We start from the raw sequence: 25420 nt of genomic DNA, 5'->3' as shown, positions 1-25420 counted from the left end.
CTTTTAAAAACGTCAACTCCAACCCAAACAAACCACAAACCGCTCAAGTTTAACCCCAATCCAAAGCATAAAGCGCCAATGTAATGCTCTGTTTTACAGATCAAGCTCCTCGGAGAAACCACCATTTAGAAGCACCGATGCGATGAACTCTCTCGCCGGCTTCATGTCCTTTCCTGGAACAGCAGAATAATCCGCCCCCTTTGCGCTAGCCAGCGCGTTGATGCATGTAAAAACACCGCAATCGTCCAAGTTTTGCTGCGTCTCACTCTTGGAGCTCAGCTCCGTCCACTCCTCGGCCACATAACACATGCCCAGCTCCATATCCAGCCACTCACGTGCCAACTTGAAAAACGTTCGGCCACTTCCACCAGCGCTATCCAGAAACTCCATGGTCCTCTCCTTGGGAGATAGAACCAAAAGTACCCAATGGGCGCCAGTATTGACCGGAAAAAATATCTTCTCGCACTGCAGCAGCTTCTTGTCGCTGATCTGCTGTCGCCTGCCCCATCTGGCAATCGATTTGATGCCATTCTTTCGGACGTTGGAAAACCATTGGCAGCTGAAATTCGCAAAAGCCGGTACTCCTTGGCCTTTGACATAGCCATCCTGTTCGCGTCTGCGGTCGACGATGGCACTAATAAAGCCATCGACTCCCGCATCGTTCATCCAACCAGCTGGTTCTCTCTTTGCGTTGGGATCCGCAGCGTATTTGACCAAATGCTCGTTCTCTTGTGGTAGAATACACCCCAAGGTCTTGCGTGTCAGTTCACCGCCGCGGCTATCGTGACCCAAGATTTTGGTGGGATCTCGGGTGGCCATCCGCTCTGCAATCTTCTGTTGCCATTCTGATGAGGTCGGCGGGATCAGCGTCTTCCTCGCTGCCAGGCGTGCTGCTTCCTTCGCTGCAGCAATTTCCGCCTCTTTTTCGGCTTGCTTGCGCTCCTCCTCGGCCTCGCGCTCTGCCAAAAGCCTTGCCTGTTCTTCAGCCTTCTTGGCCTTCGCTTCTTTCGCCTCCAAAGCCTCCTGGTCTGCAATGCGACTCTTGCGCGTACGAACGCTCTCTCTCAAAGCCTTCTCCTCGGGGGACAGGATCGTGATATCCTTCGCCCTCTTGGTAAGTGCATCCACTCTGTCGTCGGCATCTCGGTTCCGTTCAGCTCTATCGGACTGATTGAGAAGCAGACCTGGACGGGCTTGTCTTCTCACTGTATAGATGTTCCTGCGGCTTGGTGGCGCCAGGGTCTGCTCATGCGCCCTGAAAGGCTGCTGGACTTTCTTTTCTTCTTGAGCCTGTGGTCTCGATGCGGTATGCTTCAACGTGCCGCCCGTAGCCACTGCCGTCTGCCTGTTAGACTGTGGAAGATGGCGAGATGGCATCTGTCCTTGGATGGGATGTCCCGATGCAGTGTCTTTCGACGTGCTGCTCATTGGCGCTGCCGTCTGTTTGTTCTGAGGAAACGGCATCGGCCTCTGGTCTCGGAACATGTGTCGCCAGGCTATGTATTCTGATGTGCTACTCTTTGGCGCTGTCGCCTGTTTCTGCGGCGGGGACGCCTGTGGCACTGGATGTTGCTCTTGCGGCGGTGGGCTGTTCTCCTTGCTCCCCGGGCGCGAGTCTGGTGGTGTGGCAATGGTGGTGGCATTTGTGCCCTGCTCGGTCTCCTGCAGGACCATATCTCTCAACTCTTGCTCGGAACCAGGGTAGTAACCTGGAACCGGAGCTGTCTCTATGTCCTGTCTGGCGATAGCGCGTCTTTTGTATGCGGATGTGTGAACGGCAATGATCTCCTGCTCGATGCTCTTTCGAGACTTGAAGAGGCTCCAAATAGAGGTGGTCAGCTTGGTGGAGATGGCTCTAATGATGCCGACGACGGTGCCTAGGACCGTGCGTGGCTGCGCTAGCTGCTCTGGACCCTCGGAAAAGTCGAATGGGCTTGTGCGCTTGCGGCCTGCTGTCTGCAGGCTGGGATACAGAGTGTCGGGGGACAGCACGCGTGCTGGTGGTGACTTTATCACTCGTGGGGATACTGGTGAAATTATAGGGCGACCTTGTGGGGAGAGATGCGGCGGTGATGTTTTCGCGGGAGCGATACGCCAGTTGGGCACGAACCTCGCGGGAGCCTCACGCCAGCTGGGCACGTACCTCGGCGAGAATTGTAGGGGCGTCGACGCGTGTTCTGGTGACAGCTCGCTGAAGGAGTCGTCTAGTGCGGAAAAGGTGTTCGTCGCGTGTAGTGGCTTTGCAGGCGGGGTCTCGCCGGCGGTGCTGAGGCCGTGCAGCTCGGGGTGGGAGTAATCGACGTCTTGGTCGAGCGGGTGCGGCTCCTTGGGCACGTACTGATCGTCCTCTGTCTGGTTGATGAGGTGGATGCGCTTCGACAGGGCGGTTTTGGGGGGCATCGCGTTGACTGCGACGCGCGAGGTGGTTGGTCGGATGTAGTCGGGTGGTGGTGTGAAGGCGACGCGTCGTGGTGGTGGTGCATCTTCCATCTCAATGTCGTCGGTCTTGGGGGCAGGGGCCGAATCTATATCCATAGGCGTCCTCGGCGACGGGAAGGAAGCCAGACGGGCGCGGCCGAGGGACTGGGAATGGAAAATGGTATCGCAAACATATCGCATTGGCGACGTCGTTTGCGGCGATTGGTATGCAAAACGCGCATAGACAGCACGCTCCGGTTTGGTGAGCGGACCGTGGGGCCCGAGACCGAGAAGCTCACATGACAGAGTCATGTGTTGTTCGCGGCAGTGATGTGGTACAGAGAGACAATGGAATTATTGGTCGTGCCTGCACTGCTTGCAATTATGCTTTGTGTATGCTGTCTGCGGAACGTGAAACAAACAAGGAGAGAGGTGGCAGGAAGGAATGCAAGGGTGGGATGAAAAGCTTCGTGACGGGAGCCGGAGCTAGCCCTAATGCGGACTCGACTCCGATATCGCACCTTTCCACCATCTGCGACTGCGACGCGACTCCCACCCCACGACATTGGCCATTGGAGATGTTGCATACAGGTAGGTACTAGGTACATGTAGGTACTAGGTAGATTTGTATGGATCTCTCTCCCAGTCCTTGGGATTCTCCGCCCGTTCAGTCTGCAATGTTGAGCGATGTTGGAGAAGGAACCACTTTACGCGCCATATTGACGCGTTCGGTCGTTGTTCCCCAGGCGACAGCGTCAGAAGCAAGCACAGACACTTTCAGTTCTCGTGTCTTCTAGCAACGTCACTCGAAATCATCATTGATTGGACTCGTTACTCAACCTCGAACTCCAGGAACATCGACACCAAGCGACGACACCCCTCCTCCAGCATCTTGACGAAACATACTCCACCGCCAGCATGCCTCCCAAGCGCATTCGTACCATCACTCCGCGCACAGCCTCGCAGCAACAAACGCTCTCCTTTCACGGCAAGGACAACAAAGTCACCAAATCACAATCCCCTCGCACCGCCAAATCTACCAAAAAGGACCCGGCGCTTCTCGAAAGTCTCGTCTCCCCCGAAGCGCAAGATGTGAAGGTGGAGGATCCATCTCCAGATCTGGAACAACAGACAACGGCAGAAGCCGTCATTTCCCAGCAAGCCGAAGATGAAGCTTCCACAATCTCAACCGTAGAGTCGGTTCTCGGGGGTCGCGCGCCTCAATCTACCGCTGGCGCAACTGGTGGTCCCGCGAATGATGGCTGGCTTGGCGACGAAGAAGCTCGCGCGCGAAAGGTCCCGGAAACGCAGATTAACAGATATTGGAGAGCTAAGGAGTCGGAGCGGAAGGCTCCTCGAGTGCATCAGGGAGATTTGACGACACACGAAAAGATTCTGAGAGAGTGGGACATGCAGAGTTCATATGGGCCTTGTATTGGCATAGCACGTCTGAAGAGGTGGAAGAGAGCCAATGCGCTGGGATTGGAGCCGCCAATTGAGGTGTTAGCGGTGCTCTTGAAGGAGATGAATGAAGGTGTGACGAAAAGTCAGAGGGCACATGTGGACGAGCTGATGAGCAGTCGATTCATCGAGACATGAGTAACGGGAGAACGGGGAAAGGGAGGGCATTCGGGCGTTGTTATGAGGTGACTCGGCCTACGGGCAACCATGCCAGCACGACACGAACAGGCGCGCGGGTAGCGATTGTTCCACTGAGCTAGCTAATGAGGCTGTTACTTTGGTTTTTTAATGACGATGTTTTCGCAATAAGAGCGTAACAGCAGTTCTTTGCGGTAAAAAAAACAATTCATTGCCTTATGATAAGCGTGCCTCAGCAAGCCATGGCTGAATGAGCATTACTGACACCGCAGGGTCACCTTATGATGACCTCGTCTGAATGAATACCTTGGTATTGTTACCAGCCTACTCATCCTCCAGCAAGCATATAGACTACCCCAGTATGTAGTACTGCGTTAGGTCCATAGAGGAAGCCTGCCCACATCCCGAGGTTGCGGCGTCAAGTCTAGACTAGTAAGACTACCGAGCTGGCCCTGCGAGTGCGGGCGTCAACGAAATATACGGCCCACCATTGCTGCCCCGCGAATACAGTGAAGTAGCCCCTTTACCTCTCCACGTTTCCAACGTTTCCACGCATTCCAAAGCTGTCACCATGGTTGTAGGCTCTGTTCTCGTCACCGGGTATGTCCACATCGTTCTCAGCGGGCCATTCCTCATCTCATACACTAACAACACGTTGCAAACAGTGGCACCGGCTACATTGGCTCTTTCACTGCTCTCGCCCTCCTCGAACATGACTACAAAGTGGTCATCGTCGACAATCTCTACAACTCCTCCGACGAAGTTCTCAACCGCATCGAGCTCATCTGTGGCAAGCGACCCGAGTACGAAAAGCTTGACATCACCGACGAGAAGGCGCTGGATGCAGTCTTTGACAAACACCCCGACATCGACAATGTCATCCACTTTGCTGCCCTCAAAGCTGTCGGAGAGTCTGCCGAGATCCCTCTCGACTATTACAATGTGAACGTATATGGTACACTCTGCCTGTTGAGGAGCATGCAAAAGCACAATGTCACCAACATTGTCTTCTCGTCTTCCGCGACAGTGTATGGAGATGCGACTCGGTTCCCCAACATGATTCCCATTCCAGAAGAATGTCCGCTAGGACCAACAAATCCTTATGGAAACACCAAGTTCACGGTGGAGACGATGATCACCGACTACATCAATGCGGAGCGCACTCGTGCGAAGAAAGAGGGAAAGAAGGCGGAAGTGCACAACGCAGCTCTGTTGAGATATTTCAACCCGGCTGGAAGTCATCCAAGTGGAATCATGGGCGAGGACCCGCAGGGCGTCCCATACAATCTATTGCCGTTGTTGGCGCAAGTTGCCGTTGGGAAAAGGGAGAAGTTGATGGTTTTTGGAGACGGTGAGGCTTTCACGTCTGCACCACGCAGGCGACAGTATGCTAACAGTAAGGACAGACTACGATTCCAAGGACGGAACCGCCATTCGCGACTATCTCCACGTTCTCGACCTCTCCGCCGGCCACGTTGTCGCCCTCAACCACCTCCGCGAACACAACCCAGGCGTCCGAGCGTGGAACCTGGGAACTGGACGTGGTAGCACCGTGTACGAAATGATTGCAGCTTTCAGCAAAGCAGTAGGACGCGATCTGCCTTACGAGGTTGCCCCTCGCCGTGCCGGTGATGTGCTCAATCTGACTGCCAATGCCCAGCGAGCGAACACCGAGCTGAAGTGGGAAACCAAATTCACTCTGGAAGATGCTTGTGCGGACTTGTGGAGATGGACAGAGAACAACCCGCAAGGGTATAGACAGCAGCCTCCCAAGGCATTCTTGGATGCTCTGAAGAAGTAGACGGAGCTCGTAGGATTGGCTACATGAGCCAATGGAAAGCCCTTGGATTGGCGAAGGCGGGATACTTCTGAATAGACATCGCTGTTGAGGCGATTGGATACCCAGCGGAAAGAAAATAATACAATGCGGATTCGCCTACAGAATTTCGTCTTCACCCTCATGACTTGACTCGCCTACCGTACACCGTATTTTGCCTTCACTTTCATACGTAACTTGAGCCCTCAAGCTTGGCACCATTTCGGTTTGCTTCTCCACTTCGGAAGCGTCTCTGAACTACACCTTCCATTCCCGCTGCACTCACAGTCACACTTCGACACCACCTCGTCTACATGAGCAACATGTCTGACTTACTCAACACGTCGATAGAGGTGCTCTCCTCATTCACGTTCGAGAGACTTGTCAACACAGACCAACAAGGCCGCCGTATCATCCTCCAAGGCACGATTCGAAATGAACCAGCTCTTCTCTTGGCAGAAAGAGCGGCTTTTCCCATAGACAACAATGTCTATCTCACATCTTTCTCCCAACTTCTGTCAAACGTGCAAAATTTGGGAGAGAATGATATCTACCGATGGTATATGGCGAATGCTTCCGCCTCCATGGACACACAGGCTCAAACACCCCCGCCAGATCTCAAGATCAATCTCATCTGGCCTGCCACCGAGAAGCATTTTAAAAAGTACTCGTTTCAGCAAATGCGAGTCGTCACCGAAACTCCGGAAATCTACGAGAAGTTTGTCAGACCTTACATGAGCTTGTGTAGGGAGGAAGGTCAGCTGAATTGGGTACTCAACATCTTGGAAGGGAGGAAAGAGCAAGAAAACGTACTCTACAGATCCAAGGAGCAGGATGTCAAAGATGACTTTTTGTTGTTGCCGGACTTGAACTGGGATCGTAAAACGATTGGCTCCCTTCATCTCCTCGCTCTTGTGGAAAGACGAGACATCTGGTCTGTCCGCGATCTCAAACAGAAAGATGCGGCATGGTTGAGGCTGCTACGGAAAACGATCACGGATGCGACTGTGAAACTTTACCCTGGAGTAGAGATTGATATGCTGAAGTTTTATATTCATTACCAGCCGACATATTACCACTTTCACATCCATGTTGTGCATGTGGATTTGGATGCTACGGGGACGCAGGCTGTGGGGAAAGCGTTGGGCTTGGACAATATCATCTCTCAATTAGAGTGGATGCGCGATGGAGAGCAGTCGGGAATGCATCAGGTAGAGTTGAGCTATACGGTGGGAGAGGAGAGTGAATTGTGGCAGAAAATCTATTTGCCACTCAAGAAAGGGACGGAGCCGGAGATTGAAGGTTAAGAGGCAGGTAGGTGGCTGTTGAGATGGAAGTTACGTGAGGCAGAGTTGGGGGCATACAAGATGGGAACTGGATGCGACCAGCACCAGCTGTACTACTTCGACCCGGAGAGAAGGGGTAGTCTGAAGACCATTGTGATGTCTGCATCCGAGTGATGGTCTCGAGATACAACTCATTTGGACAACACTGGACAGGAAATCCATCAGGAATTGAGACACAAATACCCATGACTCGAGCAAACATGTTTGCAGCTACAAAGTGTGATGGGTCGCCACTGGACATCGTCGCCGCATACACTCGGGTATCTCACTCGCCGGATGCATCATGGTATATTGTCTCCACAGCAGCGTATATACAAATCAAACGCGAAGATTCAGGTATAAGTCAACATCAGCCCCTAAGCCAGCGACATTCCCACACCTTGAAGCCAAGCCAACATCAGAGCTCCAGAGACTTCATCTTATGTCTATTCCAGATCCTCAGATTTTCGAGTCCCTGGACGATGACCTGCATGGTTCTGACCTACATCACGAAATGCATCCGTCGATTGTCACGGCCCTCGCTGAATTTGAGCAAGAAGTCGTCGACAAGGACTTGCGACCCGCATTGTCAGGAGAGATTCTCGATGGAATCCATACTGCTTCCCAGCAGACCCGTAATGGTAGAGCCTCGTCCTCGGACGAGCAAGCTCCCATCGAAAGTCTCGAGCCGTCGTTGGACAACTCGCACCCAACTCGCGAGTCCTTGAATGCAGACAGTCACGTTCCATCTAATGCACTTGAAATTGATGCAGAAGGGAGACCTTGGTGGAAGGGCGTCGTTGCCTACCAAGTCTGGCCCATGTCCTTCAAGGACTCGAACGGAGATGGTATTGGCGACTTGCAGGGTATTATCTCCAAGCTGGACTATTTGAAGGACTTTGGCATCGAGATGATCTGGCTGTCGCCCACTTACAAGTCTCCACTTGATGACTGGGGCTACGATATCAGTGACTACGAGGATATGCACGACCAATTCGGAAAACTGAGTGATATCGAGGAATTAATCAAGGAAGTTCACGCGCGGGGAATGAGGATCATCCTTGATCTTGTCGTTACACATACTTCTAATCAGCATGCTTGGTTCAAAGAGAGTGCAAAGTCAAAGGACAACCCCAAGGCTGACTGGTACATGTGGGCTGACAAACGCCCTGGGAACAGGATCAAGGGGGAGCTCGTCGAAGAGCCTTCGAATTGGCGCGCAGCTTTTGGCGGAAGCGTTTGGACACATGTGCCTGCCAGAGATCAGTACTACATCCATTTGTTCTTGGAATCACAGCCCGATCTCAACTGGCACAACGCAGAAATGCGAGAGGCCGTGTACCAGTCTGCTATTAAGTTTTGGATCGATCGAGGCGTTGACGGCTTCCGTCTCGATACTGCCAATCGATTCTGTAAGAATCCGGCATATCCGGATGTTGAAGTGAGCGTACCAGGTAAATGGCAGCCTGGAAGCCAGCACTATATCAATGGACCGGAAATGCACAAGTGGCTCAAGGAGATCCGCGTGAAGATGGACCGAGACAGTAACGGCAAGGATCTCATGATTGTGGGCGAGCTTCCTCTCACACCGTATGAAGAGCTGCTCAAGTATGTGCATCCTGACGAAAAGGAGCTCAGCATGGTCTTTGACTTCGACATGGTCAAGCTTGGCAATAATGACAATCCGGACGAGTATGCGAAACACGAAGTGAGCAATTACATGGACCATGACGAGAGCTATACTCTGCCCAAGTTCAAGGATAGTGTGTCCAAGGCTCAAAGCCTCATTACCGAGAGTGGTGCTTGGGGAACGGTGTTTATGGAAGTAAGCAATGCCTGCCGTACACATACTGTGTATTTATCATGATTGTATGATAACTAACAGCGTTGAATGACTTCTAGAACCACGACCAACCACGCAGCATCGCCCGCTACGCTACACCAGAACACAAATACTGGCGCAAAGCGGGCAAACTCCTCGCCCTCCTCCAAACCACCCTCTCGGGGACCCAGTTCATCTACCAGGGCCAAGAAATCGGCATGCTGAACATGCCCGAAAGCTGGGGCGTCTCCGAATTCCGCGACCCAGACGCCAAAATCTATGTCGAAGACTACTCCACCAACTACCGCGACATGGACCCCAACGCACGGGAAAACGCCATCCACGGCGTCTTCAAAGTCGGCCGCGACAATTCTCGCACTCCCATGCAATGGTCTGCAGCTGCCAATGGTGGTTTCACGGGTAGTAACCCGACATGGATGAAAGTGAATGACAATTTCTCCTGGTTGAACGTTTCGGCGCAACAGGCCGATGCGGATTCGATTTGGAACTTTTGGAAATCGAGCGTGAAGATGCGGAAGGAATTTGGCGAATTGTTTCAATTTGGGAGTTTTGCGTTGTATGATTATGAGAATCCGGATATGGTGACTTTTACGAAAATGGCTACGACGACGGGCAAGAAGAACTGCTATGGGCAGATGGCGTTGGTGATACTCAATTTTAGCAATCAGGAATTGGAGTTGAATACGCCGCAGAAGCATTTGTTGGGGCATACGTATCGCATGATTGCGTGCAATGTGGAGGTGCCGGGGGAGAAGTTGCAGGCGTGGGAGGGGAGGGTGTATATCATACGGGATGGGTTGGAGGGGTGAGGGGGGGAAGTGTGTGAAGAAAGTACAGCCGTATCAGAAAGGTGAGAGTAGGTAAATCCGATAAAATTGATAATTTTTGAACGAGTCTCATAAAAAAGCGAAGCAGTCGATGATAGACCGTAACAACCATGTACCTCCCTCTCTTCTTCACACCCAATCACCTACACCCCCCAATCAATCAAAAAAAAATCAACTCAAACTAACCACATACCCACTCGCCGTCAAACTCGCATTACTATTCGTATCCCAATTCCTCCCAATCCCCTTTGCATTTTTCAAAAAACAATTCCCCGCCCACGCAGGAATACTATACGTCAAATTGGCATAAAAACTCACAGCAACACATTCCTCGCCCAACATATTTCCAATTCGCAATTGTAAATTTCTTTTGGCGCATTCGTCCATGCACGTTTCGAAATTGTAGACGGTTAGACCGGCGAAATTTTTGACGATGATGGAGGAATTGTCGTAGGCGGTTTGGTTGGTTTTGTAGGATACGTTGCATTCTTGCGCGAAAGACGTGCCGAAGGGCGAGGCGTAGGTGGTTGAGGGGGAACAGGTGTAGGCTGTGATGCCGGTGTTGCCGGTGGTGATGGGGGAGGAGGAGGAGCTGGGGATTGGAGGGTTTGTGTTAGGGGGGGTGTTTTCTTTTTTATTTCCTTTTTTTTATTCCGGTCGATCTTGAGGGTTGGAAGGTGGAGAAGAGAGGAGGGCTTACCTGCTGCCGTCTGTGCTATTTGCCTGGTGGGAAGATGTGGACTTGTTATCGCCGACAGCGTAGCCTATACCGATGCCTGCTGCGAGAGCTGCGAGTATGGCGACGACGAGAGCTAGGGGCCATATCCATTTGCCTTTTCTTTTCGCTTGTGGAGGAGTTGGAGGATCCACTTGCTCTTGCTGTTGTTGTTGTCGCTCCGCTGACGCTGGTAATGATGGAGGCGTTGGATGCTGCATAGATTGGGCATATTGCGGTAGAAAATGGTGTTGCTGGATCGGCGTGAAGCCCGTGTGTGGTTTGTCTTGCTGTTGCTGATATGAGGGGTTGTGGTCGAAGCTGTTCGTCGTATATGCTGTAGCGAGTATAGGTCCATCATCTTGATGCCCTCGGAGGGAGACTTCGGGCGCTTGATCATGCATATCGCCTGCGCCTGGCTTAGGGGCGTCCATCGAAAGGGCTGTGGAAGCGCGCAAAGTGGGGTGGAGAAGAAAGCAGGCAAGACAATTTGGACAACGAGGCCGAGCTGCTTACTTCTTGTTCTTCTTCTATAAGGCGTAGGCGTGTGCTGACTGTCAGCAGCCATATGCTGTGCTGTAATTATGACCTTGTGTAGACCAGCTACATGCTGTACGACGTCGCCTCGTGCTGACCGCGTGTAAACGGCGAGCCAACGAGAAGCTTGCTAGTGTTACTGCAACATGCCTATTCCACCGAAAGCTCCCAAGATAGCGTGCGTGGTCCATGGCTGTGGTAGCATGTGCTGTTGGTGTTGGACGCTACCTCCCGCATAAGGCTGTTTCTGTGATCCATCTTCATCGCTCCTCTTTCGCAATCTTCTCTCGTTCTGCATCCTCCTGCAACACGACCTCCATGGCTCTCCTCACAATGCGAGTCATGGGCAACACAACAGGTCTCTGAATTCCATCCTTGCTCCAAATATGCTCAGCCGCGGTATCTTCGGGCGCCACACTCTTCGTCCACCTCAACTCCAAGATCCTGGTTTTAATCATAGAATCAACTTCGCTCGTGCCAATCTCCTTGCATAGCTGAAAGTAAGGCAGCGAGTATGGCGACTCGACCATCTTCTTCATGACATGGACCAGATGTTCGGGTGTGAAGGTCGAATCATCTTTGTCTGTGCTGGTGCCAGAGATGGCCACCGAAAGAGGAGAATAGGTGGCGAAGGTACTTCTCGTGAGGTGGAATTGAAGGAGGGTATAGGCTTGGACGAAAATGGCAGATTCGTAGATGGTCAGGTCACCATCGCAATTGACCCAGCTGCTAACATAGTCACTAATGTGCGCGAGTTTACCACCAAAGGCATCGTAGAGCTCTTCGAAACTGATTTTGTGTTGCAGATGCTCGGGGATGGTGTCCTGGATGATGTCGTCGAAGTAAGCTTTAGTTTCTTCTCTGGAGCAATCACCGATGGTAACGAGTTGACAATGGTGACCAACATTCATCGTACGCAGGAAATGGTGGAAGAAGGAGTCGCTGGTGGCGAGAATGACATGGCACAAGCGGTCTTGCTTAGTGAGCACGAGCAAGGTATCCAGAAAGACTTTCAAGCTCAGTTGGTCATCGACAAGTGCGGGTAGTTTGTGAGCTTCGTCCATCAGAAAGACGATGGGTCGCTTTTGGAAAGGTTCTGGCGGCTCCTCGTGAGTCTCGCCACTGTCTTTGCTACCATCTTTTGCTATCTTCTTCATCTTCTCCGCCATCTTCTCCGCGCCGTCTCCGTCTCCTTCGTTTCCGGCAGCGCGAGGATCGTATTCCCAGTACTTTAGCAAGCAGCTTTGCAGTGACTCCATCAAGCTAGCCAGGTCGGCGACAGTCACGGTGTAGCCAGCATTATTATCCGCCGGCTGCAACTTCTCAAGCAGGTCTCGCTTCAGATGTTTGAATACTAGTCCGTTTTTCTCCATCTCCTCGTCGTGCATCTACGAGGGTCAGCTGCTTGGTATCATAATCACGGCGGGATTGGGAAGAGAGGGAGGGAGCAAAAGAGACTCGCCTCGGCAAAAAATTGCTCAAACTGCTCGCAAAGAGCAATGTACAGAGTCCTCAGATCGGCGAAACCGCTGATACGAAGGTCAAATTTCACGACGTAGAAGTCGTCGGTCGCTAGCACTTCCCGAAGCAACGCCGTCTTTCCCACGCTGGTCGCCCCAAACATGACCGTCATCTTCGCCGTGTTGGACAAGATCTTGCGCAGGAGCGTCTGCTCAGCCTGTCGTCCATGGAATCCTGGCAGCTTGCTGAAAGTATGCTTGGGCGGTAGTTTAGTCCGTTCATTCTTCAGCTCACTCTCCTCGCGCGCCTTTTCGAGCATGTCCTTGGACTCCTTCAACTGCTGCAGAGTTGCAGCTGGATTAGTGAGCACCCCGATAATCTCTCCCATGCCGAAGAATGTACGGCGCTGTGGGATGAGTGCGCGGACATGGCCACGGACGACGACATGACTACTATGATAGTGGCCGAGGCAAGCCTGCCGCCGCACGACCAGCGGCAGCATCGTGGACGATGTGATTCGACGACTAATGCAATACTTGGTACATGTTGTTCCCGGACGAATTTGACGTTGTACTGACTACGGTACGGTGTGTGCTTTTTGTGAAGATGGTGAAAGGATGAGTACCTAAGGAAGAAAGGAACAAGGAAAGTGGAAGATGGAAGAGGCGCGTGTGATGACGCGTAGGACACGCTTCGAGAGGACGGGAAGGCCCGATCCGTCTTCCACGCGCGACGGGAAAGACACGCGAACCTCTTCCGCGCTAGAAGGGCGCTAGAGCTATTCAAACTATTGTCGCGGGAGAGCTTCCATGTTCACGACATCAACCACCACCACCACAACAATACCTATCCCCTCCCGCGCCCATTGTTGTTTATTCCCTCACAATAGCCACGCATACACACTCTCCTTCGACGACAATAGCGGCACAACAGCTGCACCGTAGACAATCGACAAGATGGCATTCGGCAGGTCGAATTCGCTGTCTTTAAATACAGGCGCAACCAACTCGCTCTTGTAAGTCCTATACACCACCCGTTCTCTCCTCTCCTTCCGCCTCAGCAAGCACAAAGAACCTCCCACCATGTCTCTTGCTTCTGCCCCAAGCCCGCCCAAGAAGTTCACCAGTCTGTGGCGCTTGTACGGTGGAGACGAGCTGCCTCGGTTTGCGCCCATGCCAGACCAAGTGGTGAGAGCTCTTGATGCTGCCATAACTGCGACCACCACCACCGCGACCACCGCCACCCTCACCCCGACCAGCTCCTCTGCCGCTCCTGCGCCCACCAAAAGATCGCACGCCGAGACACTGGAATTCGGCCCCGCGCAATTGCCGGAAAAAGTCGACTTTCAGCAAATGCTCAATGCTTCGAGAGCAAGCACTAACCACGTGCCTAGCGCCCAGCAGACCAACAACCAGGCTCCACCAGCAGGCGGCAGTCTTTTTGGCAACAACACGTCCTCGAATAACACGTCGTCTTTGTTTGGCGGCGGCAGCAACACGACCAACCAGAACAACAACAGCAACACACAGCAGAACCAAGCTCCAGCCGGCGGCAGTCTGTTTGGCAACACCACCACGAACACGAATACAAATAGTATTTTCGGCAGCACGAATAACACAGCAAACACCAACAACATGTTTTCACGACCGGCAACCACACAAGCTGCGTCCGGTGGCAGTCTCTTTGCTCCCGCAGCTTCTACCAACAATACCAACAACACCGGCAGCAATAGCATGTTTGGCAGCACGGCACGACAACAAGCACCCTCCCTCCTCGGCGCAACTCAATCCGCGAACCTATCACAGAGCACACCCTTTGGTAGACTCGGGATGGGTCAGAGCACATCTGCACCCGCGACCCAAGTAGCCGCCGCCCAAGTCACCATTGACAACCTCAAAGGCACGACGCGCTTCGAAGACTGTGTCGATAGTGTCCGTCAAGAGCTCGAGAACCTCGATAAGATGATACAACAGCAAGAGCAGTACGCTAAGCAGATCGAGGCGTTCCTCCCCAAGCACGAGGAGGATGTGAATAGTTTGCTACCAGACATCAACTTCGTCAAGGACAAGGCAGATGATGTCGAGCAGTCGCTGGCAACAGATGCACAGGGTGTGGATGCACAACGTAGGAACGCTGAAAAGGACTCCAAGGACGTGCAACGCTTACAGCGCGTCGTCACGAACCTGACCTTGCCACAACCATACCAATACCCCAATCTGAGCACAAGCGGTCTTGGCAGTATGTATGCCTCTCAACAGCGTACACAACAGCAGCAACAGAACGCGCAGGCGGGAGACGAGAACTACGACACAGATCTGATTGGCAATTACTTCTTGCCCATGGCCGCCGACCTGCAGAAGAGCATGGACTCGTATGCCAGCAACCTGAGCGAGATTGAGCAGCATATGCGTGTCATCGAGGCTTCAACAGTGCAGCAAGCGCAGCAGTTGGCCCAGCGGAGATCAGGCATGGGTGGAGCCCAGCCTAGCAATGACGAGGATACTGTTCGTCAACTTGCTGGCACGTTACGAGGGTTTGAGGAGAGCATACTCGGGGTTGCCGGTGTCGTGGGTGACTGCAGGGATGGTGTGACGCAGCTTGCTCTTGGACGGCTAGGGACGCACATCAATGGCAGCTTGAGGTGATGAAGCCATCGGACTTCCCTAGTATTGACTTGAATGCGCAAGAGCGCGCTTACCAGCATGGCCTGCTGGACTGTAATGTGTACGATTGCGAAAGCTTGAATGGGTCATTTGCACACGATCGGATCGTTACGAAGAGGTCGAGCACAGGGTTGCGTGAACATTAGCGAGGAGTTTGGTGAACAGATTTGGCATGGCTGAATGGATGTGGGATCAACAACGCTTTTAAGTGCAAGACCGCTAGCGTCGAAAGTGAACCATTAAGAATACCTCCTCTGACTGACTGATATTCCCTTCACCATCCTTGAAATGGTATCGCAGAATTGTCCTCAGCCATCCCATTTGAATTGACTGCCATAATGATCATCCAACAACCTCGACTGCCCCAAAAAGACTTCCCTTGCCGTAGCCCCTTCTTTCTCCACCGTCTCCCGAAACAAACCCCTTCTCCGCAACTCCGGTATCACAAACTCAATAATATCCTCAAAGCTCCCCGGATTCACCACATGCGACAAATTAAACCCATCCACCCCCGTCATCTCCACCCACTTCTCCATCTCATCCACCACCGTCTTCGCACTCCCCACCATTTTCTTCTGCATACCCCCCACCATCAAATAATCCCCTATTCGTTTTTTCGTCCACGGCAATTTCCCATCCGACCCGGGAACTGTCTCAGACCATCCATTCACCAAAGATCGAATAATGGGTGTTTCCGACATGCTGAAATCTTCGTCGTCGGAATATGAGGATAAATCAACTCCTGTCCAACCTCCAAATAAAGCTAGAGCTCCTTCGCGATCGCCGTACGAGATGTAATTTTCCAGTTTCTGTTGCGCTAATTCATCGGTTGCGTCGACGATGATGATTACTCCGACCATGATTTTGATGGTTTCGGGTTTTCGCCCTGCGAGAACTGCTGCCGAGCGGATTTTTTCGACGTTGTTGCGTACTTTTTCGGGGGTTTGGCCGGTTACGAAAATTGCTTCGGCGTGTTTACTTCCAAAGGCGATTCCGGTCGGGGAACTGCCGGCTTGGAAGAGGAAGGGTGTGCGTTGTGGAGAGGGTTCGCAGATGTGTGGGCCTGCGACGGAGAAATGGGGGCCTTGGTGGTTGATGGGGCGGACTAATTCGGGGTGGGCGAAGGGGCCGGTTTGGAGGTCGCGGGGGACGGAGCTTGTGGCCCAGCTGCTTTCCCAGAGCTGGGGGAGGGGGTTAGATTTTAATGGTGGAAGGTTCAGAAGAAGGTGAAGGGAGGAGGAGGAGGAGGAGGAGGAGGAGGAGGAGGAGGAGGATAGAATAGATCGATGTGACCGTAACTTACTTTATACAAAACATCCATAAACTCCTCCGCAATCGCATATCTCTCTTCATGCTCAATCTGGCCCCCCTCCAACCCAAAATTTCTCGCCGCACTATCCAACCCCGAGGTCACAATATTCCACGCCACCCTCCCACCCGCCAAATGATCCACCGTACTGAACCTCCTCGCATGCCCAAACGGCGGCTCAAATGACGTACTCGCCGTCACACCAAAGACCAAATTCTTCGTCACGCTCGCCATGGCTGGCACGAGGAGTAAAGGGTCGTTGACGGGGAATTGTGCGCCAGATGGCAAGCAGGGAGAGGCGTTGCCGGGACCCTTGTAGACGTCGTAGTGTCCGAGGACGTCGGCGAGGAATATGGCGTGGAATCCCGCGCGGTCGAGAAGTTGGGCGAGAGAGGTCCAGAAGCTGAGGCTGTTGTAGTTGGAGGATTGGGAACGGGGGTGGCGCCATAGGCCTGGGGAGAGGTGACTTGGGGTGTTCATGAGGAAGGCGTTGAGGAAGAGTTGTTTTTTCTGGGGGTTTGGAGTGGGTTGGGGATTGGTGGTGGCGTTGTTGGCGTTGTTGCTTTCACGAGTGCCGTTTGTGAGCACTGGGATCGATTTACTTGTTGTGTAGCCATTCGTGGAGTGTTCGTTGTGGTGAGGAGAGGTATTATCTTTTGAAGGTGTCTCGTCCTTGGCTTGTTTGATGGCCTCTAGGGCAGCTCTTGGATGTCCGTTTGGGTAACCTCGTGCCATTTCTGCATAAACACAAGAGTAGTGTAGTTGACGTGAAGTGAACGAACTAGCAGAGAAGAAGTTATTCTTTATCAGAAGTTAGGGCTCTCGCCGCGGATGATATGGATGTAACAAATTAGGCTTCACCAATCGCGGCATGCAGACACTAGGATATGCAACAACGTCAGTGCCGATGTAGGAATGCATGTCCCAGCAATACGAACGAAAACAAGCATTGGAACTCAGTCTTGCTTGAGACTGCAAAGGTTATATATTGCATATCGTCCAAAATTCCCTCGCTAACCCGAACTTGTAACTCGCTTCGCTTCACTTCGCATCACTTCGCATTGAATTTGAACTTCTTTCCTCTCTTCTAGTTCCTTACTATTGGAGTTATAGTAACGTTTGCGGTCGGAGGAGTAAGTTACAGCAGACCTACTATCGTTCGAGTACTGCTATAGTACGGAGATAGCGGTCCAGTCTGTCGGCGCTAGGGTAGGTAATATTTAAGAACTGCTCGAAGATAAACGATATTCGTACGATAGTAGTGCAGTCATCTTTCGCAGCGATTAGAGGAGGCTTACGCACCAGTTGCTAGGGATGCAAACAGTGAATCTCGAATCCAGAACACCCTTGTGGACTCGATCGGATCAAGCGGCTCCTTTCGTAACAGCTCTATGGCTTCGCGACTCTGGTAACGCTTGCGTGGAGGACGGGCTATTCGTGGGGCGGAACTTGACAACCAGAGATGTTGGTATTGGGTTCTCATTCCACAACACCTCTCGATCTTGTACGCAAGACTGCCGCACCAAGCTGAGAGTGCCACTTGTGTCGAGCCGAGTCGTTAGAAAACAGGGCCTTGGCAACAAAATCTGAGAAGTCGTGGCGGCGTGTACATGTTGGTACGGATGTGTGTGCAAGGTGGATTCCCTGTCCATATTTGGTGCCAGTGAGCGCACTGCGAAGCTTGGTGCACTGAACCCGATTGCTGAAGACATCTGCAGTGCGCTGTTCAATCAGACCCAGGCACGAGGACGACCGCAAATAACGCAATGTACCATGCGGATAATGCCAGACAGTGTCTCACCTTCATAAAGCTCGTTTGCATAGCACGAACGAGGCAGAGCCTGGAACCGAGCTGAGAAGTTCGAGGTGTCTTCGAGCAATACCAGTGATGCTAGGTATGTTTCGGGCACAGACCAAAGTGGTCATACGACAGGCGTTGCCATTACAGCGGAAGGGGTGGTGCAGAATCATTGGAGGGCGGCCATCGTGGAAACATAGCAGCAATAGATATAGCTGCGCAACTTCAGAGAACCGCTTCTTCGACCACGATATCATACCAGACCACTTCAACCACGATTTATGGTATTTCCGCTTCCCTTAGGATTCGCCTCCACATACTCATCCCACTCTCTGGCTTTCATGGTGGCCTTATCCGCCTCTTCATAATCGTCCTCATCAACCTGTGCTGTCTGCCTGCTCGCCTCTCCACCACCCTCGATCATGCCACCTCTCTTCTTCTCCTCCGCAAGATACTCATCGATGCTCATCGTCGGCAAACTATGATCGGGCCTGAAGACACCCTGCTTCAGTTCTTGTCGAGGGAGCAGGGTGAAAGGTCGAAGTGGTTTCCCTTTGGCGTCGAGGAGAGGGCCTTTCATTCCTGCAGACAAATGTTTTGGGCCATCGAGACGTTCAGAGTAACCGTCTCCTATACGGTTTCGATCGCGGTTGTCAGAGGAGGTTTGACTACGTTGATCAGGTGGCGGGTTTGGGGGCGCGAGAGAGAGGATGTGTAGTTCCTGCGCTATCGATTCCAGGGAAGCGAAAGTCTGATGTGTGCAGTATGCAATGTTTGTGCAATGCAAGTCTCGCGCTTTATCGTCGTCCTCTTCCAAGATCCTCGGGTTCTGGCGAATGTGTGCCAGCTTCTCTTTCAAAGCCTTCTCCTCCTTGAAGCGTTTGATCTTGGTGTCGCGCCGAGCTGCAGCATCTGTGGCCGAAGCCGTAGAGAAGGTGTCGGGAGTCTCCTGATACTGCTCGAGCAGCTTGAAATCGTCCTTGGTGAGAAGCGCGTAATTGTCGAGACGTTTGAGGTATCGCTCGTACTGGTCCTGGGCGCGACGGAGGTTCGCTTTGCGGTGGTCGCGATCGTTGAGGCGAAGAATGAGCTCCGCGATGCGATAGTTGAGGAGGAGATACTGGAGATCGCCGGTCGCGATATCTTCTAGTGACTCGTTGGGACTGAAGAGTGAGATTTGACTGGCGATGTTGAGGCATTCTTCGTAGAGCTGGATTGCTGCTGTCACGCTGTCCTGGAAGCTTGCTGCATTGCTGTCGAAGCTGGACTCGATCGTGCTGCGCTTCTTCTCTGCGTCGTTGTAGACGGAACGGAGGCTGCGGTTCTCGTCGGCCATGTTGGGATACAGGTATGTATGAGTGAAGGTGTAGGGAATGTGTCAGTGACACACGCCGACTTTCACATGAAGAGCTTCAAGAAACAGGCAGAGCTTGCGTGCGCCACATACCTATAGTAAAGCCACACCTCAGTGGCGCAAACAGCTGCAAAATATCTTATCGCACGCGCCGCATATATGTACCTTACCTGACAAACGCGTCCCACACGTCGCTTCGCTTCCTCTTTCACGTTCTAGGCGACAGCACACACTCTCGCTTGCATCGCGCCTGACATTCTCGGCTGTCTACATGTATGTAAGGTACCTACTAACCTCAGGTAACATGCTGTTCCCTTCTTCCATTCACTCACAAGCAGACAACAACATCGCCTTTCGCTTCCGCTTGCCTTGACCCATTCCTAATCGTTACAACAACAGCCCCTTCCCATGCTGCTACTGACAACAGAAGACTCCATATCACAATGGGCGCGCCTGATGAACAGACGCCGACAGCAGAGCGCAATGTCCCGGATGCGGCTGACGAGCTCGTCGGATCGGGTGACGAAGAGGACATCGTCAACGTCCCAACCGGCGTCTCCAATGCCGCGAGCTGGAGGGAGAAGCGTCGTGCTCAAAACGCCATTTTCGACTCGTGGATCGTCAGTCCTGATTGCCAGAAAGCATTGAAGCCGAAGGCCAAGACATCGTTAGATGCCCTGGACGACAATCAGTCTATTCACTCGCTCTTGGCATCGCAGCAGAGAGGTGCCCCGATTGTGAAGAACCCGCGTGAGTATCAGATTGAGCTGTTTGAACGTGCAAAGAAGCGGAATACAATAGCTGTTCTGGATACAGGGTCCGGCAAGACTCTGATCGCAGTGCTGCTTCTTCGATGGGTCATCGACAACGAGATCGAGAATCGAGCCAAAGGAATGCCAGTCAAAATCTCGTTCTTCCTTGTAGCATCCGTCACTTTGGTGTACCAGCAGTTCTCAGTCCTGGAGTCCAATCTGGATCACAAAATTGCCAGACTATGCGGTGCTGACAATACCGATCGATGGGATGGCGCCAGATGGCAGAAGGAATTCTATGAGAACAAGGTCGTTGTCTGCACAGCTGAGATACTGAACCAGGCTCTCGCACATAGCTACATCAGGATGAGCCAGATCAATCTGTTGATCTTCGATGAGGCTCATCATACTAAAAAGAACCACTCGTATGCTCGAATCGTGAAGGACTTCTACCTGATGGAGGACCCAGCTACGAGGCCGCGCATCTTCGGTATGACGGCGAGCCCGATTGATGCCAAGATGGATGTTATCCAAGCTGCCTGGGAATTGGAATCTCTTTTGGACTCCAAAATTGCTACCACCAGCGACATGAGCTTGACCGAGGCAATCAAAAAGCCCGCCGAGCATGTCATGGGGTATGAGTCCCTGCCACGGACAGACTACGAAACTGATTTGCTGCGGGACGTCAAATCTCGTTATGAGCATATCCCTGTGTTCTCGAACGTCTTCGAGCGAGCGGCAGAAATTGCATGTCACCTGGGTCGTTGGTGTGCTGACAGCTATATACTGCGCGCTTTCTCACACGAAAAAGCAGGTAAGTATGAAATGGACATCGAGAAAAAGTTCCATGCTCGGAGAGTGTCGCGCGAGATGGTGGAGCTGGACGACGCGGTGAAGGAGATTCGTGAAGCGGTTGAGTACGTTCAGACGCGGCGGAACGTGCTGGACAAGCTCGTACATGCAGACATCAGTTCGAAAGTTCTCGAGCTGCATCGCTACTTGCGTCTGCAGTTCGAGCGTCTCTCCGATCATCGATGTATCGTCTTCGTCGATCGGCGATACACAGCACGCATGCTGCACATCTTGTTTTCACGACTAAGCACACCACACATGAGAGGACACTTCCTGGTCGGTTCCAACAACGGCGGATTGGACGAAGACTCATTCACCTTCAGGCAGCAAGTCATGACTTTAATGAGGTTCAGGAAGGGAGAAATCAATTGTCTGTTCGCCACATCAGTAGCCGAAGAAGGTCTGGACGTACCAGACTGCAACTTGATCATCCGGTTTGACATGTACACAACGATGATCCAGTACGTCCAGTCGAGAGGCCGTGCGCGGAACCGGAACTCCAAATTCATTCATATGATCGAGATTGGGAACTCTACTCATTCTCAGACTCTTAATGAGGTCCGATATGCGGAGGCGACCATGAGACGATACTGTGAACTCCTACCGGAGGACCGCAAGCTGCAGGGCAACCAGGACAGCCTCGAAGTACTTTTGGAGCGGGAAAAGAATATGGAGACTCGCGTCGATCCCATCTCTGGAGCTAAGCTGACATATGCTAATGCTCTGAGCATCCTGGCCCACTTCGTCACTGCAGTCCCGACAGAGAGTGATGAGCCGCAACACCCGACATATGTTGTGTCAACTCGAGGTCAGAAGTATATTGCAGAAGTCATTCTGCCCGGAAGCTCTCCGCTGCGCTCCAAAATTGGCAAGATTCACCAAAAGAAGTCTTTGGCCAAGCGATCTGCAGCTTTCGATGCTTGCGTTTATCTTCGCACGCAGGGGCACCTGAACGAGAATTTGGTACCAGTCTACCAGAAGAAACTCCCTGCCATGAGAAATGCGCTTCTGGCTGTGGACATGAAGGCTACTTCAGGATACGGCATGCAGATCAAGCCTAAGATCTGGGCCGAGCAAAGAGGCTTGCGTCCTGGAGAGCTGTGGATCACGATTGTGGACTTTCCAGAAGGCCTCGACCGACCGCATCAAGCCCTGGCCTTGCTGACTAGAACACCTATGCCACAGTTGCCCGCCTTTGCTGTTTATCGCAACAGTGGTGACACCACTCTGGTCAAGTCCGCCAGCCTGCGACTGCCGCTGATTGTCACGGATGAGCGTCTAGCCAGGCTCAGTCGCTTCACATTCCGCGTGTTTGAAGATGTCTTTAGCAAAGTTTACGAGGAAGACAGTCTGAAGCTATCTTACTGGCTGGCGCCTGTTAAAGTACAATTAAAAGTCGCGGCAGACAGCCTGGAGACAGAACAGGACATCAATCCAGCCACGGCAATCGACTGGGCATTATTGGAAGAGGTCTTTGCTCATGACGAATACAAGTGGATCCCAGGTATGCCTCACGGTAACTTCGTCAACAAGTTCATCGTCGATAAATGGGATGGTAGTCGCAAGTTCTTCTCTGTGGGCGTGGATCCTTCGCTCAAGCAGACTGATCCCATACCAGAAGACGCCAACAAAGGCAAGCATGGCAGTTCAATCTTGGCGTATAGCGTCAGCCTGTGGAAGAAGTCTCGCTCAAAGTTCACGTACGCGGAGAATCAGCCAGTCATCGAGACGCAGTTAGCAATTTTGCGCCGTAATATGCTGGCACCGCCAGAGAAGAAAGAAGTCGAGGGAATCACCAAAGCCTACGTGTGCCCGGAGCTCCTCAAGTTCTCTGCGCTCACACCAGAGATTGCCACTTCCTGCATCGTGTGGCCATCCATTATCCACCGATTTGAGTCGTACCTTATCTGTATCGAGGGTTGCGACACGATTGGACTGGATTGTGGACCCAGATTCGCGCTTGCCGCTTTCACGAAGGACTCTGACAACCAAGGCGAACATGAAACGGAGCGAGTGAACTTCCAACGCGGCATGGGCGAGAATTACGAGCGACTGGAATTCATTGGCGATACTTTTCTAAAGACAGCAACCACCATCTCAACATTCATCCAGAATCCCAACGAGAACGAATTCGCGTTCCACGTCCGCCGCATGCAAATGCTGTGTAACAAGAACCTATTTGGTGTTGCTCTGAAGCTTAAGTTGTACGAGTACATACGCAGTATAGCATTCAACCGCCGCTACTGGTATCCCGAAGGACTGAAGCTACTCTCAGGAACTGGTGTCATCAAAGGGCAGGAGAAAGAGAACTTCCACGAACCGAGAAATCATGATTTGGGCGAGAAAACAATCGCCGATGTTTGCGAGGCCCTGATCGGTGCAGCGTATCTGACGTGGGATCAGCCTGGAGCATGGCAGGCCGAGCACTGGACGAATGCAGTCAAGGCGGTCACGACTCTCGTTGACTCTGACGACCATCGAATGCTCACATGGGACGACTACAGGACCGCTTACAGTAAGCCACACTATCAAACCGCCGAGGCGACAGCAGTACAGCGCGATCTGGCGCAGAAGGTTGAGCGCGAGCATGCTTATCGCTTCAAGTACCCACGTCTACTGTACTCGGCTTTCATGCATCCGTCGGTGCCATACATCAACGAGAAGGTGCCAAACTACCAACGCCTCGAGTTCCTCGGTGATGCCCTACTCGATCAAGCCTCTATCACCTGGCTCTTCAACAAATATCCCGACAAGGATCCTCAGTGGCTGACGGAGCACAAAATGGCCATGGTTAGCAACAAGTTCCTGGGCGCAGTCTGCGTCAACATTGGCTTCCACAAACATCTCAGGCATTATCATGCTGTCTTGCAGTCTCAGATCACGGCATATGCAGCGGATCTGATGGAAGCGAAGCGTATCGCCGGAGACTCCAGAGACTACTGGACCACGGTTTCCGACCCACCCAAATGTCTACCTGACATTGTGGAGGCGTATATTGGGGCATTGTTCATTGATTCGGATTTCAACTACGGCGAAGTACAACGATTCTTCCATGAGCATGTGCAGTGGTACTTTGAGGATATGACGGTTTACGATACATTCGCAAACAATCATCCTTGCACTCATCTTCACAATATGCTTCAGACCACTTTTGGCTGCATGGACTACCGACTGATGGCGAAGGAGCTTCCTAGCGTGGACGGAATGGAGAGAAAGGATGTGGTCGCTGTGGTCATGATCCACGACCAAGTCATGGCGAGTAGTGCGGGAAAGAGTGGCCGTTACGCACGGCTGCGAGTCGCCAATAAGGCACTAGAGAAGCTTGACGGTCTTGCGCCTTTCGACTTCCGTGCCCGATATAGATGCGATTGTAAGATTGACGAGGACGGGCAAGTGAGGCTGGGCCAGCATCTGGAGAGAGACGGCGAGGAGGCTGGAGGGCTGGACGGTGCTTGTGATGTCTAGCCACGCCCGGGGCAGCAGGCGCGTATGGATGGCGATTCGTACTTTTTGAGTATAGCAACCACGACCCTTGGAACGATGATGATGATGACGATTGATGATGATGATGTCGCGAAGAGGACATAATGTAGAAATGAACCGAGTGAGACGAATCATGAGAGTCTATTGGCGGCGTCCGACCTCTTCCCATCCCAATATGGTATGCCGAAGTGGTGTACTCAATCTATTGTTGTGCATATGCCCGACCTTGCCTCTTAGGCACCTTCACATTGCCTGTGTGTATGTAATGTATGCGCCAGGTGTCGGTAATCAGGCAGATGCTCGGATCCATGGCTAAAATCATTTTCTTCTTCATCAAACAAGCAGTTCGCGAAGCCTTGGCGGAATTTCTTGGCGTGGTCTTGTTCGGAAAGCGAAAAGCATGGTATGCGCTCTCGGTGTGCGGTATGCGTCAGTACATGTACCGCACGCGTCAAGTTGTTTTTGGAGGGCTAGAATGGTTTGACGTATGTTTCCGGAGGAAAAGGGGGGGTTCTCCTTTTGAGATCTGATAATACCTAGAATACATGTAATTGGAAAGGAGGAAGGAGAAGGAGATGATGATGATGATGATGACGATGGTGAATGACAAGGAGGAATCGGATCCATGTCCCTCCTACCTCCTACTTCCTAGCTACATTTACTTCAAC

General features: G+C 52.3%; 11 protein-coding genes across 11 annotated transcripts; 6 read left to right on the top strand and 5 right to left on the bottom strand.

The window, feature by feature from the left end:
- Nucleotides 1–108: 108 nt before the first annotated feature.
- SEPMUDRAFT_18563 (cysteine proteinase) lies at nucleotides 109–819 on the bottom strand (the record flags this gene model as incomplete). The annotated part of the gene is made up of 1 exon (XM_016908306.1): nucleotides 109–819. A coding segment is annotated over one exon (711 nt), but the record flags the coding sequence as incomplete, so codon positions are not given.
- Nucleotides 820–3336: 2517 nt separating this feature from the next.
- Nucleotides 3337–4213, top strand: SEPMUDRAFT_72086 (DNA polymerase delta, subunit 4 family protein; the record flags this gene model as incomplete). The annotated part of the gene is made up of 1 exon (XM_016909970.1): nucleotides 3337–4213. One exon carries the CDS (start codon nucleotides 3337–3339, stop codon nucleotides 4015–4017), a length of 681 nt encoding a protein of 226 aa, XP_016757527.1. The 3' UTR covers nucleotides 4018–4213.
- A 338-nt stretch (nucleotides 4214–4551) lies between these two features.
- On the top strand, nucleotides 4552–5966 carry SEPMUDRAFT_151435 (UDP-glucose 4-epimerase). Its single transcript, XM_016906822.1, has 3 exons — nucleotides 4552–4617; nucleotides 4683–5368; nucleotides 5424–5966. Exons 1-3 carry the CDS (start codon nucleotides 4589–4591, stop codon nucleotides 5816–5818), a joined length of 1110 nt encoding a protein of 369 aa, XP_016757526.1. The 5' UTR covers nucleotides 4552–4588; the 3' UTR covers nucleotides 5819–5966.
- Nucleotides 5967–6273: 307 nt separating this feature from the next.
- SEPMUDRAFT_151434 (HIT-like protein) lies at nucleotides 6274–7506 on the top strand. Its single transcript, XM_016906821.1, has one exon. The coding sequence runs from the start codon at nucleotides 6397–6399 to the stop codon at nucleotides 7138–7140; it is 744 nt and encodes a 247-aa protein (XP_016757525.1). The 5' UTR covers nucleotides 6274–6396; the 3' UTR covers nucleotides 7141–7506.
- Nucleotides 7507–7638: 132 nt separating this feature from the next.
- Nucleotides 7639–9810, top strand: SEPMUDRAFT_72078 (glycoside hydrolase family 13 protein; the record flags this gene model as incomplete). The annotated part of the gene is made up of 2 exons (XM_016909969.1): nucleotides 7639–8983; nucleotides 9061–9810. The coding sequence occupies exons 1-2, from the start codon at nucleotides 7673–7675 to the stop codon at nucleotides 9808–9810; spliced, it is 2061 nt and encodes a 686-aa protein (XP_016757524.1). The 5' UTR covers nucleotides 7639–7672.
- Nucleotides 9811–9999: 189 nt separating this feature from the next.
- Nucleotides 10000–10977, bottom strand: SEPMUDRAFT_120257 (uncharacterized protein; the record flags this gene model as incomplete). Its single annotated transcript, XM_016901584.1, has 2 exons — nucleotides 10000–10420; nucleotides 10529–10977. The coding sequence occupies 2 exons, from the start codon at nucleotides 10975–10977 to the stop codon at nucleotides 10000–10002; spliced, it is 870 nt and encodes a 289-aa protein (XP_016757523.1).
- SEPMUDRAFT_151433 (uncharacterized protein) lies at nucleotides 10645–13146 on the bottom strand. The gene is made up of 2 exons (XM_016906820.1): nucleotides 12543–13146; nucleotides 10645–12468 (listed from the first exon to the last, which is right to left on the bottom strand). Exons 1-2 carry the CDS (start codon nucleotides 13041–13043, stop codon nucleotides 11341–11343), a joined length of 1629 nt encoding a protein of 542 aa, XP_016757522.1. The 5' UTR covers nucleotides 13044–13146; the 3' UTR covers nucleotides 10645–11340.
- A 234-nt stretch (nucleotides 13147–13380) lies between these two features.
- SEPMUDRAFT_166109 (uncharacterized protein) lies at nucleotides 13381–15450 on the top strand. Its single transcript, XM_016908202.1, has 2 exons — nucleotides 13381–13556; nucleotides 13935–15450. The coding sequence occupies exons 1-2, from the start codon at nucleotides 13498–13500 to the stop codon at nucleotides 15184–15186; spliced, it is 1311 nt and encodes a 436-aa protein (XP_016757521.1). The 5' UTR covers nucleotides 13381–13497; the 3' UTR covers nucleotides 15187–15450.
- Nucleotides 15451–15512: 62 nt separating this feature from the next.
- On the bottom strand, nucleotides 15513–17248 carry SEPMUDRAFT_110892 (Nitrilotriacetate monooxygenase component A/pristinamycin IIA synthase subunit A; the record flags this gene model as incomplete). Its single annotated transcript, XM_016900881.1, has 2 exons — nucleotides 15513–16385; nucleotides 16508–17248. 2 exons carry the CDS (start codon nucleotides 17246–17248, stop codon nucleotides 15513–15515), a joined length of 1614 nt encoding a protein of 537 aa, XP_016757520.1.
- Nucleotides 17249–18579: 1331 nt separating this feature from the next.
- SEPMUDRAFT_144220 (TOR signaling pathway regulator) lies at nucleotides 18580–19647 on the bottom strand (the record flags this gene model as incomplete). The annotated part of the gene is made up of 1 exon (XM_016903070.1): nucleotides 18580–19647. One exon carries the CDS (start codon nucleotides 19645–19647, stop codon nucleotides 18580–18582), a length of 1068 nt encoding a protein of 355 aa, XP_016757519.1.
- Nucleotides 19648–20093: 446 nt separating this feature from the next.
- Nucleotides 20094–24963, top strand: SEPMUDRAFT_72068 (dicer-like protein 1). The gene has a single exon (XM_016909968.1). It carries the CDS (start codon nucleotides 20109–20111, stop codon nucleotides 24732–24734), a length of 4626 nt encoding a protein of 1541 aa, XP_016757518.1. The 5' UTR covers nucleotides 20094–20108; the 3' UTR covers nucleotides 24735–24963.
- Nucleotides 24964–25420: the final 457 nt, after the last annotated feature.

The sequence above is a fragment of the Sphaerulina musiva genome (genome assembly GCF_000320565.1).
Source record: "Sphaerulina musiva SO2202 unplaced genomic scaffold SEPMUscaffold_10, whole genome shotgun sequence".
NCBI lineage: Eukaryota > Fungi > Ascomycota > Dothideomycetes > Mycosphaerellales > Mycosphaerellaceae > Sphaerulina > Sphaerulina musiva.
This window is presented reverse-complemented; position numbering and strand designations above follow the sequence as displayed.